Here is a 15,465-nt window from a genome sequence, read left to right on the forward strand (position 1 = left end):
TGCTTGAGAATACTTCGTGACCTCCACTTTTTTCTTCTTGTTCTTCTTCCTTTACTTCCTCTCTTGCCGTTTTCTTCTTTTCTCTTCAATCATATGTGTTCTGTTTTACCACAAGCCCATAAGAATAAATAAACACTTAGATTTACTTTTAGGTTTTTTGCTTATTTCGATAGGTCAGTGTTGCGGAGAAATAAGAAAAAAATTTGGGGTAATAAATTTTGGATGGAAACAAATATATTTAGAACCTTTCAACAAAAAAAAAAAAAAACAAATATATTTAGAAATGTTTTATTTCCTCCAAATTCCCACATTCACTATAACTCCAACGACTTCTACCAATACTATGACGACTTCCACCACCAAATCCTATTGTTTCCACCAACAAATCCAACCGTCTCTTCTTCCTCTCTCTTTTCTTCTCCCTTCCCTCCCTCTCTCTCCTTACTCTTTCCCTCTCCCTCCTTCCTCGGTCCCTCTAAGTTTTGGCGAAGGGATAAAGAAGTCGTCGGCGACTCGGAGGGTGTTTGGGAAATGGTTGTTGAGTTTTCCACCTTTGTCCCCGAAAATTTCTTGTTTCCTCAAAACACTCACCTTTCCGTATTACTTTTTTACTTATAGTTCTACTTTTACAATGTGCAACATGTCCTAGTTCGTCCACCACCCTTTGGTGTAACGGTTGGACACCCCTCTTAAGACCATGAGGTCGTGGGATCGAGTCTCGGTGGAAGCAGTTACCATCAAGATTTATCCTATGTAATGTAGGCTATGAATAATGTAATAATTTGTCGGGCTTTAGGCCTCTTTCAGTCTCAGTTTAAAGTAGGCGGTTATCGTGCTCATTACATCTCTATGATGCATCAATGCCTTGTAACGACTAACGTAAACCGTAGTCGAATTCTCAAAAAAAAAAACATGTCCTAGTTCCCCACCATGTCAAATCTAAAACTTCTCATCATGTTCTTGTAGTAGACAAGATTGACACCAACAATCTATAAGACGGGAAATATGAATGAGGTTCCTATGGGGATTATAACCCCACAACAGATAAACGAATGCACAGGTGAATTTCCAAAAAAACAATCTGATTACAAATTCGGCAAGATGGCGATCGTGTTGTCTAAATTTAATAAATCGTCAGACTCGTCTCAAATCTAAATCATGACGTTAATGGAACAAACTCACTCATTTAGACAAGTCAGACATCACAAGCCAGTCAAAAACAAAGATACTGAAATCTGACTCGAGTTGATTCAGACCTCAAGACAGATTTCAGATCTGGCGTAAGAATACTAACTAAAACTACGAAATTCAAGCGGACAAACAGTTGAAACAAAAGAAGCTCAACCACTGTCTGATATAGTAGTAACAGATTCCAATATGTTTCGTAATCTTCCCAAATCAACAAATAGGCATGAAACCTCACATCAGAGATTGCTTAGAGTTCCATTCTCCGATAAATTGCAAACTACCCATCGGTGTAAACAAAGAAAAATGCAAAATGGACTTCCTTTGTCCACAATCCATATTTTTATACACAATAACTTCTCATTATCAGAAACTAGCACTAAAACTTACCTCTTTAAAAGAAGAAGAAAAGAAATAGCACTCTCAACTTGAAGATGGTGCTTCTTTGTTCAAAATCAGCATCTCCCAGCATTACCATGTCTCTGGTTTCTAAAGTAGCTAAGAAGCTGCTGAGCCTGAAATTTTTAGTAAGGATCAAAACTTCAGTATCCTCATAACTCAGAGTACAAAGTATGTGTTTCCAGCCACAATTTAAATCTCCATCAGAAAGATACTATCTCTATTTATTCATGCAACATGGATAACCTTATTTTAGTAGTATTTTTTTGGTTGGTATCGGATACTGGGACACTCTTGTCATACATTTCACTTACGAACAATACCGTGTTAGGACCATAACATACTTCTCTAGGTTAGCATCTTTCTAGTATCATACTACCATGCAACAAAACAAGTGATCCAGAAGTAGAATATTTTACCTAAAAGAATGTGCAACAACTAAGATAATAAAAACACGTGCGCAGTTGTGTTTTCATTTTTTATTTCTGCAACTCATGACTCATCCAGTCCAACGTTTCGTACCATTTTGGATTTCTGCAGCCCTTACAAATACAGTTTAATACTAATGTTAGAAGTGGTACCTATGGCCCCAAAATGGGTACATTCGAACAGTCGGATTTAATTGAATGAACTTTAGATGTTTTTTTTGAATTGGTAAGCGTGTGCCTCGAACCCTTGACCTCTAAGTTGGAAGACTTACCTCTTACCACTTGAGCCAAGGGTCGTTGGCATGAACTTTAGGATGTTGGCTTCTCTGAATGGGTCAGATAATCAAATTTTCACCAGAAGCATCTCCATTTGGGTCCGAACTCCAAGAAATGTGTCCTCGTGGAGATGGAGCCAGACTTCTGTGCTGTGCACAGTGATCCTTCCAGAATTACCCAAGTCATATAGAGATATTTTGTTGCATGGCCATATTTATGAGCAGATCCGTCAGAAAGGCTCTTTCCCAAACTAGTATTATTTCAGTAGGTAAGTTATCTATACAGAACTTATGGTTAAGATCTTCTACTGACTATTGTATTCTATAGATGATATCGCCCACCACCACAGAACAGAAATTTAACAAAATGCTGGGGATATCCTCATCTTTAAGCTTCAAAGAAAATAAAACACCATGTCTGGGTTCTGTAATCAACGTACCTTTTCTTTTGCTCGAGCTGTGCCTGATTGTGATAGAGCAACCAATGGAGGGACGGCTCCTTCTTGAAGAACCATACTACAGAATCTATTGCTATTCGTGCAAAGTTGAAGCAGAGCAGCAGATGCATTCTCCTTCCCCCTTGAAGACCCCAGCTCAACAACCTCAACAAGGACAGGAATCCCTCTCTCCTGACCGATTGCACTTCGTCCCTCGGGTATTGTGGCAAGGTTAGCCAAAACAGCAACCGCCTTATCCACCATCCCAGCTGCTGGGTCCATTAGCTCAACAAGATACCTAACAGCGCCAGCTTGCACAATTCGGACCTTGTTCTCATGCAATATAGACAAATTAAACAGAGCTGTTGCAGCATCTTTCTTTCCTCTAGGAGTTCCATTTCCTAGTAACTCCACCAAAGGGCCGATTGCCCCAGACTGCCCAATCCTAACCTTGTTCTCTTCAATAACGGAGAGGCTGAAAAGAGTTGCAGCTGAGTTCTCCTTCGCCTCAGCACTCCCTGTCTCAAGAACATGAATGAGAGGGTCAATAACATCCGCATTTGCAATCACAGTTTTGTTGTTATCATTAATTGACAAATTGAGAAGTGCAGTGACAGCATTCTCTTGTATTTTTGAGTCTGCTGAGCGAAGCAGACCAACTAACAAGTTTATTGCCCCACAATTTGCAATTACAATCCTATTATCCATGTTATGCCTCGCAAGAAGCCGAATCTCTGCTGTGGCCTCCCTTTGCAAATCAACAGAAGGACTCTTCAAGTCCTCAATCAAACCTCGAACTTGACTCTCAAGGCCCGAAAGATCAGTTCTTGTGTCTATAGTAGATAGAGAAGTTGTCATCCTAGAGGAAAACCTTTCAGTTGGACGGCGCCAAATTGTTTGGCTTCTGGAACGTGCCTCTGCAAATCGAGCGTGAAACTCAGGTTCTATATGTGGCGCTGAAGAAGCTGGAGCAAGAGGCTGAGATGTAACTTCACCAGAGGCATCACTGCTATAATGGGCTAAATCACTAGTTACCCGTGAGACCTCATTCCTTTCTCCTTGTGTCCCTTCAAAATAAACTGTATTGGAAACTGTGCTTGAGACTGAAGCACTTCGACTATGACCCTGAAACTGTTCATTGGCCCCATTAGCATTAGAAAGTAGTAATCTTGACGGCAATGAGGTTTGACCACCGGAACCTATACAGACATCTTCTGAGTTAGCTTCCCTTTCGCCAGAACTCCCCAAGGATACTCTACCAGAACTCAACCCAAAACTGTTGTCAAGCCCACTGCCAAAGTTACCATCCGAGCTTGAACGAGGATGTGAAGGAGAAGTTTCCTCTCTGGCAGTTCCATTTGATGAGAATAAGCCCCTAAGTGTGGAACCAACTGACCTGGTTGACTCAGGCGACCGTGCACGGTTGGTTCTACTTGCATGACCCAAATGGGAAGCTATATACGAGTCTTCTGCAACAGGTTCTGTGTGGCCAAGAATGGCTGCAGGCTGATTTAAGCTTACGGACCTAACTGGATCTGTCTTCACATTGTTTGACTCGCACCAGTTCGCAATCAGTGCCTTCACAGTGTAATTAGGGACTAGATTCATGTTTGCAAGAGTCTGACGAGTTTTAGGGCAAACAGTAAAACCAAGATCAAGCCACTGCCTGATGAAAGACCGCTCATAAGTTTGTCCAGATGCCACTATAACTGGATCTGTCATGAGTTCAAGAGAGAGAGGACAACAGAAGTCGGCAGGTATGGGTACTCCATTGGTGCTCTGACACAGTTTAATTTTAACAAGGAGGTCGTGCATGTGGGTTATGAGAGCTATCATATCGTCGATGTATTTTACCTTTCCATCCAAATCAACTTCCTCTTCATCCAACTGCACCTTCACCTTTTCAAGGGCCACAGCTTCCATTAGCAGTTCCTGGTTTGATTTCAGGCTCAGGGAGTCAGCAATTTTCACCAGGCTCTCAGAGCTAGGAAAAGCATTCCCCACTAAATCCCTTATAGCTTCTCTAATAACACTTGACGTTTGCTCATACTGTATTCCTTCAATTTTTTGCATACATAACTGCAGATTGTGTCAAAAAGAAAAAGAATTAATCTCAGACAATCATGTTATTTCCCTTTCCATTTTATTTTCATCATCAATCAGTAACAATTACAAAACATGCCAGAAGTAATGTGATGCGAACAACTTTTGGTCCACTCACTGATTAGAGTTGGGAAGATGATTTTATGTTTTATGGTTTACTTATTTTGATTAGGTAGTTATTTTCCATTGCGAGCAGTTATTTGCTTTTTAGTGTAGTTATTTGTTTTTTTTATGTGTGAGAGACATGTGCTACAAATGTAATTATAGGTAGTTATGTTCTAGTCTACATATAATGATGTAATCTGCAGGAAACAAACATGACTTAGAATTGTTAAAGTTTAATAGTTTTGGAGTGACTCCTTAACTTTGGTGTGAAGCCACTTGGAGTGTTTCCAAGAAATTGTTTCTAGTGTGAAGCTAACTAATAGTCTAGTACTACTATATATTTTGATGCTTGGTTGATGATTACGGTTGTTGTCCAAGTTATATCCTATCTTTATTTATCTATACTCATTAATTATGCAAAGTTTCCTCCTTCTTTTCACACCCCTGAACTGTGTAGTCTGTCTCGGCCGAGATGGCCGAGAATCTCGGGTGTCATCTCGGTCTAGGCCCTCTCCCGAGACGAGACTCGAACAAACTACCGAGTTAGGGTTTGCCCGAGTTTCTCGGTTATCTCGTCCGACACAGCCCGAGACCAAGAATGTGACAGCAACTTCTAATTTTTTGGAACTTTCTTTTTCGAAACTCTAAATTCTAATTGTATACTACTATTTAGTACCTTCTTAACTACTTATTACATTCCCAATCAATCTAGGATAAGTAACAATAATATTATCTAGATATTTTAGTTTTTGCTTTATAGAAACTTTGAAAATTTTGTAGAAACTGTGAAAATTATAGTAGATTAGGAATACAATTATAAGAAGTGAACACAAGAAGACTCAAAGCTCGTTGTACTTATGACTTATGAGTTATTAGGTGTATGTGCTGTCTCGACCGAGTTAATACCAGGCACGGAGGATACAAAAAGTATCTTGTCAAGTGGAAACTTCGATATATTTCTGATTATATGTGGGAATAAATATGGAGCTGGAGAAAACAACCCTCATTTGCTAGAGTGTTCTTGATGGTCTATTTTGCCGAAGGCCAAACTTTCTCAGACATGGGGAATGATGCGGACAACTTTTGGTCCACTTGCTGATTAGAGTTAGAAAAATATTTTTTATGGTTTATTTATTTTCATTCGGCAGTTGTTTTACATTGCGATCAGTTAATTGCTTTTTAGTGTACTTATTTGGTTTTTATGTGTGAGAGACATGTGGTAGTGTGGTACAAACGTAATTAAGGTATTTATGTTTTAGCAAGCTGTATGAAGAACCTCGCCTATGGCGCCCAGGGTTGGATAACATGCACCTTCCTTCCTTGTCTGTTGTAGAAGCTGAGCTCTTAGAAGCGGATATATCAGAGGAGGAAGTGTTGAATGCAATTAAGGACATGGCTAAGGATAAGGCGCCTGGGTCAGATGGCTTCCCTATCTCATTCTTTGTCAGGGTGTGGGATATCATTAAGACTTCTTTGATGGAGATGATCGCTGAGTTCTCTGAGGGGGCTTTGTTCCACTGGAGACTGAACCACACCTTTATAGTTCTCATTCCCAAAACTCAAACTAGCTCTAGATTCCAGGACTACAGAACAATCAGTTTGGTGGGGGGAGCTTACAAGATAGTGGCAAAAGTCTTGGCCATGAGGTTGGCTGGAGTTGTGGGAGGCTTGATTTCCCCCTTCCAAGGGGCTTTCGTGAGTGGGAGGCAGATATTGGATGGAGTCCTGATAGCTAACGAATTGATAGACTCAAGAAGGAAAGAGGGGACCAAGGGTTTAGTAGTGAAAGTTGATTTAGATAAGGCCTATGATAGGATTAGCTGGGACTTCATGTATCAGGTTATGGAACGTATGGGATTTGGCTACAAATGGCGTAGCTGGATTTATTCATGTATCTCCACTGCCACATTCTCTGTTCTGATGGAAGACCCTCTGAGGTTTTCCAAAGCTCTAGAGGTATCAGACAAGGGGACCCTCTATCCCCATTGATGTTCCTTCTAGTAGCAGAAGTGTTGAGCCAGTGCCTCCAAGAAGCTGGGAGGAGGGGCTGGATCAAAGGGTTCAGAGCTGTTGTTGATGGTGAAATGATCAACCATCTCCAGTTTGCAGATGATACATTGTTCTTCATCGAGGAGGATGCAAACCAACTGAGGTCACTGAGGGACATTCTCATATGGTATGAGATAGCATCGAGGCTCAAGGTAAACATGCAAAAGTCATATATTTATAATGCCACTAAGATAGGTGACAGTAATATGAACCACGAAATGATTAAGGAATTCGGATGCCAAGTGGGATCCCTCCCCACTTCATACCTAGGCCTACCCTTGGGTGAGAGGTATAAGTCTAAGAAATTGTGGGATCCTGTCACGGAGCTTGTTAACAAGAGGCTAGCTGCTTGGAAGGGGCATCTGCTAGCCAAAGGTGGCAAAATCACTTTGTTGAAGTCAGTTCTTCAGGCTCTGCCTACCTACTATCTGTCTCTCTTCTCTATACCCAAAGGTGTATTGAAGGCCATTGACAGCAAAATGTGCTCCTTCCTATGGAACACCACTATGGATAGTAAAAGCATGCACTGGACGAACTGGAAACAGGTTAGAACGAGCAGAAGTAAGGGAGGCCTGGGGGTAAAGAACCTGGAGTACATGAATCAAGCCCTTCTTACTAAGTGGCTTTGGAGGATGGATCAGGAGAGGAACCAACTGTGGCAAAAGGTTATTTTCAGCAAGTATGGTCGGAGTAGTGACCTATGGATTAAAAAGTGTAAACAAGCAACCTTCGGGTGTGGAGTTTGGAAAGGCATCATAGCCAATCTTAAAGTATACCACACCATTACAAAATGGGTTCTGGGCAACGGATTAAAGATTCAATTTTGGACGGACATTTGGATTGGTTCGAACACCCTAAGAGACAGCTTCCCTGATGTTTTCAGATTGGCTATGAGGCCAAAAGCTACTGTGGCAGAGATGTTCAACAATGCCATTAATGCTTGGGACATAACTATCAGAAGAAATCTAAATGACTGGGAGATGCAGCAGTACGTTCAGTTGTTGCAAATTCTTCAAGATGCGAAATTTTCGGATGATCCGGACCCTCGAGCATGGTCTAATGCGGAGAATGAGCCCCTCTCACTTTCAAACTGTTATAAAAGATTGGATAAAGACGGCATCCTGCTCGAGCCTTGTGTTTCTAAGTGAGCATGGATTAAGGCCCTACCACCGAGGGTAGGTTTCTTTGTGTGGGCTACTCTACTTCGCAAAGTACCCACAGTGGATGCCCTGAAAAGGAGGGGATTTCAGATCCCAAATAGATGCATTCTATGCAAGGAAAATGAAGAATCGATTGACCACCTGTTCCTCCATTGTAGGGTGGCCGCCAGTATTTGGAACTACTTTGTCAAGTTAATGGCAACCCATTGGTGTCTCCCTTACTCCATTAACAATATGCTCACTCAGTGGGACTGACTATTCAAGAGGAAAAATAGAAGGGAGGTCTGGCAAATAGTCCCAGCCGCGATCATTTGGAGTATATGGAACGATAGGAATAATAAAGTCTTCAAGGAAAAAAACCTAAACTCAACCGTTGACATTGAAGATGTTAAGGGTGTTATCTACTCATGAGTTAGGAGAATTGATAAGTTTAAGAATGTATCCTATCTAGATGTAGTAGTTAATTGGGAGGCTTGGATGTCGTGAGATATCCGCTTTAAGCCACCCATCTCCTTGTACATAGGTTTTTCCTTTAATATATTCATTCTAAGTTTCAAAAAAAAAATTGGAGTGTTTTCAAGGAACTGTCAGGTGTGAAGCTAACTAGTATTACTATATATTTTGCTGCTTGATTGATGATGACTGTTGTTGTCTAAGTTATATCCTATCCCTTATTCATCTATATTCACTATTATGAGAAGTTTCTAACTCCTTTTCATCCTCCCGAATTTCAAGTATTTCTTAGCCTTATTTTATTGGTTTTGTTTTCTTACCTGTTGTTGTAAAATAGACAACCTACACATCCTAATATTCATCCATTTTCAATTAGTATTGATCCCTAGACCTGTGATTTACTATTTGGTATCAGAAGAGACACTATTGTAGGACTGTAATAGGCTGTGAATCATTTATATAATCTCCTAATGATATTTGGTGCATGAAATTGCCACTATTATTGTTCTCATTTGTTTATGTAATGTGTTAACTAATTTAAGATATGCATAACATGTTTAGTTGTATTGTCCAACATCATAATTTCAATTGAACGATCTAATCGCAACCGAAGTAAACAAAAAGGTTAATGCCTTTTTGGCTCTTCAGATGTGACAAGTTGGCCATCCCGGCCCCATATTGTCCAACAGACCGTTTTGGCCCCACTAGCTAACACTTCTCCTATTATGTAGTTTCTTCTTCCTTACTATCTTTCCATTCTCTCTCCTCTTCTCACTTCCCAGAGGACCTCCATCAATAGAGGTCGTCTAAATAATACAAAGCTGTCAGCTAGGGGGTCAAAACAGCTTGTTGGACAAGCTTGGGGGGCAAAACGGCGTGTTAGTAACATCTCGGGCGACACCAAAATTAACCCCAATAAAATTGCACTTCTATGGTATCTTTAAAAAGTGACTTAAGATTATCTACTTGAAATGAAAATACGTATAAAAAAGGTTGCAGTTTGCTCTTTGCATGCATGTAGAACTAGTTTAAGTATATAGACGTACCTCTATAGATGTTGATGTCAAATCAGCCGGCAAATGTTGCTCCAAAGAGCTCAGTCTCTGGAGAATCTCTATAGACGAAGAATGGATCCTTGTTAATAGTGATTCAATTTGCATAACCTGGCCAGATTTCAAACTATGAATCAGTTTTCAAACAGAAAATAAACTAGCTAGGGTAAGTGAAGCTTTAGCATACCTTACAACATTTTACATAGATAAAGCAGCTCAAGGATGATAGTTATTTAACAGGTGATTCAATGCCCTCACGTAGTGAAGTTGGTTATACATGAACAATACTATTTACTAATACACAAAACCTTATATCTTAAACACAACAAAGTCGTCAATCCAGAACCTGTTTGCGTAGTTTTGAATCTTAAGATTCTTAACTATCAGCCATTTGATAGAAGTAAAGCCACTAGGAGATGAGTGTGAGGATTCCTTCTCATTTTTCTTCGTAAATAGATAAGAAGCCCTTAGAGCTTACAATATCTTAAGTTTTCTTTTTCTGTACTTCACACATCTAAACACTTTACGATGTTTATCGATTAAGGGTTTTATGTACAGAAAACTGGGCACTAGGGTAGAGACAAGGTCAAGGAGACAGTGATAGATCTTGTAAGAGGGATACGGACCCGGCATATACAGGATTGAATTTATGCATATACGAAAGGAATTAGAAATTTAAGTTACGGATGTAAAATATTAACTATGTTATCAGTTTTAAACAAGGGTTTTCTGAAATACATTTCCACACCATCAAACTTAATTTCCATTAGTCTTAGTAGGAAAGAAAACAAATATACCATAAATAGATAGCTAATACGAATAGTCTAACGCTAACTCAAGCTGTCCAAATATTGTTAGTGAAATATCCCTGAAGGGTCTTACCAATTAATACATAGGACAGATTATGCCAGACAGACATATTTATGGAAAGTCAGCGTTTGATACGTTAACCTTTTTCTGACCGGGAAACCATGTGAAGGAGTGTGTACGTTCACAGTGTAATAACAATCAAATGATATGATGATTTGACCCTTATTCTTGGACAATGTATTAAAGAAAAATACGTGATTAAAGTCCTCACTTTATGACTTGGATGAGATACTAACAAACATCAGGGATTGTCTTCCCAAATTGACTTATGATGCTTTTGTTCAATGGGAACGCATTGCATTGTCTAAGGGAAAAAGATTTGGAAGATAATTTCTCACGCCATTGTTTGGGCAGTGGAAGGAGAGACACAACACTATTTTCAAAGTGACCAAAGTTAATAGTGAGAAAATCATGCATAATGTGAAATCTTATTTGCATTTCGGAGAAGATAAGATAGGATGAAATTTTGCTCTTGTCTAGACTTCATTGTGTCGTGGGAGGCTCTTATAGCAACATTAGGCTCTTGTTTTGGCAAGCAGAAGCTCATTCTGCCTTCACCGAGACCAAAACCTTGGTATCTGGTAAATATTTTCCTAAATTCCTAATTAACTCCTAATTTCAGAAAAAAAAACTAACTAACATCTTTAAAAGTACTAAAACATAAGCAAGCATTACAAAATGTGTTAATGTGAGTCCAGTAACTTACTAAAAAATAAAAATAGTATCGGAATCGCTTCTTTTAACAAGAGAAAGAATATTTATATCCAGCATCATATATAGGATACGAACAATGAAATGTAAACACGTAGCATTAATCCTTCTAAGATTTCATAGATCGGTAAGCATTTATTGATCTTACTTCAAATCTATATCTATGGAATGACGGGATAATGAAAATGAAAAAGGACCTACAAAATGTAAACACGTAGAATTAATCCTTCTAAGATTTCATAAATAGATCCGCATTTATTGATCCCAATTCAAATATAAATCTAAGGAATGACAGGGTAAATGGAAATGAGATTAGGAAGAATACACAAAAGATAATGGGTCAGTCATGTTACTATATTTTACGTCTTATTTTGGCCCAAGAGTGTTTGGGGAGAAAGGACCCGATTGTTGTAGTTCACGAAAAATTTCAATATAACCTTTACTTTGAAACAAAAATTCCTAATGACTCATGGAACCACTCATCACTTCTAATTTCACACAGAAAGTAACAACTAACAAGAATATACCCATGACTTCACATTAAACCAGTGTCTGAGACATTTTTAAAGCAGCAGGTACATCGTATACTATCCCAAGGTATGATGAATTTTCTAATAGATTATGTTGGTACAGATGATACTAGATCATTAAATCGACCGCTTTCTAGTTTGCAAGGACTAACAAATGTCTACCCATTTGTCATTCTTCCTTGTGGATAAATTAAGTACATCCAGTTTAAGACTTTCCATGCTCTAATAAACACATCTGAAATTATATAGATACAACTAAAGACTAGAATAAGCTGCGTATGTTTCCGTCTCGAGGAAAACATGGAGCAAGTATTAACAGAGCACTATTCACTAATTACCATGATCTGAATGTAGTAGACGCTGATCCTATCCGACGTTTTCATATCATTAAATGAAACTGTAAAGGTCTGTTGATGTCAGTGTCTATAAAGGGGTAAACGATTGTTATAAAATGGTTACTGCTGGAAAACTATCAAAAAGGGGAAAGATAAAGTTATATCCATACTAGACGGAAAACTTTCAAAAATATAATGGTTATTTAACAGTCAAACGAAAGGGTTATGATAATTAATAAGAACAAATAAATGGATGTTATAACAATGATAATTGACACAAATAACGGTAATGATGGGAGGCTGTTTACACAAAAAGCAAGCATTGCAATGCTAATTTTTTTACACACTCATTCTATCTCAACAACTTTCAAGCTTTTCAAGCAACTACACGTGAAAATAACAGAATGAGACTAGTTCACAAACCACTGTCAACGAATATCATACAGTAGAAGACACTCTCTGGCCAAATGTCACTCAAAGAGTTTGACTACTTTCTTTTTTTAATCAAATTTTCAAAATATCATGGAACGATTGAAGGAAGAAAGAAGTTCAGAGAAAAGAAAATCTTAAAATTTTTGCGAAGTCTTACTATGTAACATAGAATTCTTGGAATGTAAAATATCGATAACTTAGGAAACTATATATCTATTTGAATATCAAAAGCTTAAGAAACATACAGTCTGTTCAACATTAAAAAAATAGAAAGGTATTCATTTGAGTGAGAATATATGTACGGAACTAGAGACACTAAATTTATGAACCTTTTTTACTTTCTGTTTGAAAAGATCAGACGTTTTTTTTTCTGTTTGAAAAGATCAAACTAATATTAATGCAAATGCAAATTATGTAACATACAAGATAAACTTTACTCGTCACTGAATGCTGGTCGAAGAGCTCCCTAGCTTCATTTATAAGCTCATCCAGCTCTTTCGATATCTTATTAAGTAATTCATCTGAGGCTATGGGTGAATCAACAATTAAATCAAGTACAGGCCTCAATAGCTTTGATATCTCGTTTATCTTTTCATAATATTTCTGAACTGGTTCAGATTTTATGTTATCACGAGAATCTAAATGGTTAAACCAAGAAAGATTGTTGAGGAGATCCTTTAACAGTGATATCTCCATCAGACCTGTTTCAAAAACAAAGAGTTACACTGTTACATCAGGGGCTCCAATTATGGAAAACAAATTCCCACAGATTTTCTTAAACATCGAAGATTACAAAACATAAAACTTGCTAATTCGTCGACGCATTAAACAAACTAGAATACTAAACATTATAGCACATAGCATATATTCAAAATTATATGGATAAGTTCTAAATATAGAGCAAGTTACTCGAGAGTAAAGTTATCGGAGGAGATGACCAAGCAAAGCTAGGTTGTCAAATAGCCGGAAAAGGAGATATCATAGCATGAACTTTTAATTGGTTTCTAGAATTAACATTTTGTTCATTTATCTTACTTGCTAGTACACGTCGTAACTAAGCTATGCCACTTCTGGTACAGTTGAGTTTGGACTAATGTTTCAAACCTGAAGTGGTCCAAAGTTCAACTTAAAAAGTATAAATCCAACGTCTAATGTTTACAGGTTAGGACAACTGCCCCAAGTACTAATTTCGAAGCGAAAAATTCACAATAGCTCCACAAAAGTTTTAAATTGAAATACGCTCTCCTCTACTTCATGGTGGTAGAACATAGAGCTAAAAAGGGAATGTCTCCTTCCATCTCTCGATCTCGTAAAAACTACTTTTTCGGTAAAGAGAGATAACTAACCCCAAAAGAATGTCTATGTCATACATTAAATTACATGTAAAACAATAACTAAAACAGAAGGTAAATAAAGATAATTACACAACAAAATAGACTACAGATGATGTCCTCAAGTGAGGAAACGAGAGCAAGTCTCAGCCTATCGTCTTGGCTACTTAAGGGTGTCTTTGCCAACATATGGCAGTACATAGCTACGGATATCTCTCATATTTCTTTAAGATATGGCATTCATATCTAGTAACCCGATTCCTTTTTCTTTGTGCTAAATGTGAAGCTATATAAGCTAAAAATACCTAAAACAAAAACACTAGATCATAGAGAGGCGAAAAATATAGATCCATTTAGAAAGGTCTCTCTTTTGTTATCTATATTTGCATTTAAGCAAATAAAAGCAAATGTCGCTGTTGTAAATAGAAGCCTTCCATATGCTACCTCATGACCAGAGTATAACAAAAATGGTGTGGTTGTATAACATGATCATTTTTGCCCTACCTACCTAAGTAAGTGACGGATACCAGTAGTATTTTATACAGTATTTCTCCCAAATCATAGCAACCTTATTATTTATCGAAACAACAAAGTGAGTTTCAATTTAGAGAATGACAACTCAAAAGGCTTCCGAGCATTTGAATCACTAAATTATATATTAACTGAAAAGGGATGAATCAAAACCAAAAGAATTTACATGTTTACATATATGAGTAACAAAAATCAAACAAGAAAAAATAGCAGACTGAATAAAGGATACCTTATTGGACGTCAAAAATCTCTGTCTAATTTCAGACGTTAGACCAAACTTATTTTGCTTCTCAAATAACCAAATTAAGCCATACGAAAGAAAGAAATGAAACCCTAGAAAGAGCATTCTATGAGATCATTCAAACCCATGTGAAGAAATCTCAATTCCTTATTGGACGTCAAAAATCTCTGTCTAATTTCAGCGGATCCTTGATCCGTTCAGCATATTTTGAACCCTTTGGGGCTGTTTGCTTTTCTGCAAGGAAATTTGAATGAAGAGAAATAGGGTCAAAATCGCATGCCCCGTTGAAATACAAATGAGTTCCATCCCCAATCAAATAGGGCATACCACACCGCAGATGAGGAAGTGGGATTGAGGCCGCCTTTGGGTCAACTGGTCAGCCTATGCCTACCACGAGGTGTGTATCTGGGTCGCCTTTAGGTCTGGGGTGGAAATTCAGCCCATGAGCCTCTGGAGCCCGATCCGAGATGCTTGAATCCGATGGACTAATAAACCAGTTCAATGAAGAGGATGGTCTCTTGCGTGTCTCCCCATACTAATTTTGATCGACCCGCTCATCTAACCTTTGTCTTATGCCCGTGAATTATTACATGTGTCTTGCACCCCCACTGTTAAGCTGGTATCTATAAGCACCCCGATTTTATTTTACTTGTGGAATATAATCCTGACCTTTTTCTTGTGACAGTGACTCAAAAGTCATTACATCATTACATGGCAGGGGCGAGCCCACATAGGGGGCCGTGGGAGCGTAGGCCCCCACGACCTTAACGTGGCTCGTTAATGTTATGCGACATTTGCCGTTATATTAGATACATATATCTATATATATATATATATA

The 15,465-nt window shown here is 38.3% G+C and overlaps 1 protein-coding gene across 2 annotated transcripts; it reads right to left on the bottom strand.

Moving 5' to 3' along the window:
- Positions 1-1,324: 1,324 nt before the first annotated feature.
- LOC147557458 (U-box domain-containing protein 4-like) lies at positions 1,325-15,096 on the bottom strand. 2 transcript variants are annotated; one of them, XM_086658313.1, is made up of 5 exons: positions 14,616-15,096; positions 12,948-13,225; positions 9,641-9,757; positions 2,728-4,803; positions 1,325-1,700 (listed from the first exon to the last, which is right to left on the bottom strand). In XM_086658313.1, exons 2-5 carry the CDS (start codon positions 13,218-13,220, stop codon positions 1,641-1,643), a joined length of 2,526 nt encoding a protein of 841 aa, XP_086514439.1. In that variant the 5' UTR covers positions 13,221-13,225; positions 14,616-15,096; the 3' UTR covers positions 1,325-1,640. The 2 variants fall into 2 exon arrangements, with proteins under 2 accessions (XP_086514439.1, XP_086514440.1); XM_086658314.1 differs by having other exon boundaries at positions 12,948-13,249; positions 14,540-14,913.
- Between the last annotated feature and the right edge of the window lie 369 nt (positions 15,097-15,465).

Source organism: Eschscholzia californica, unplaced genomic scaffold, assembly GCF_041429995.1.
Source record: "Eschscholzia californica isolate CP2 unplaced genomic scaffold, dmEscCali1.0.p SCAF_2, whole genome shotgun sequence".
In the NCBI taxonomy this organism is placed as follows: domain Eukaryota; kingdom Viridiplantae; phylum Streptophyta; class Magnoliopsida; order Ranunculales; family Papaveraceae; genus Eschscholzia; species Eschscholzia californica.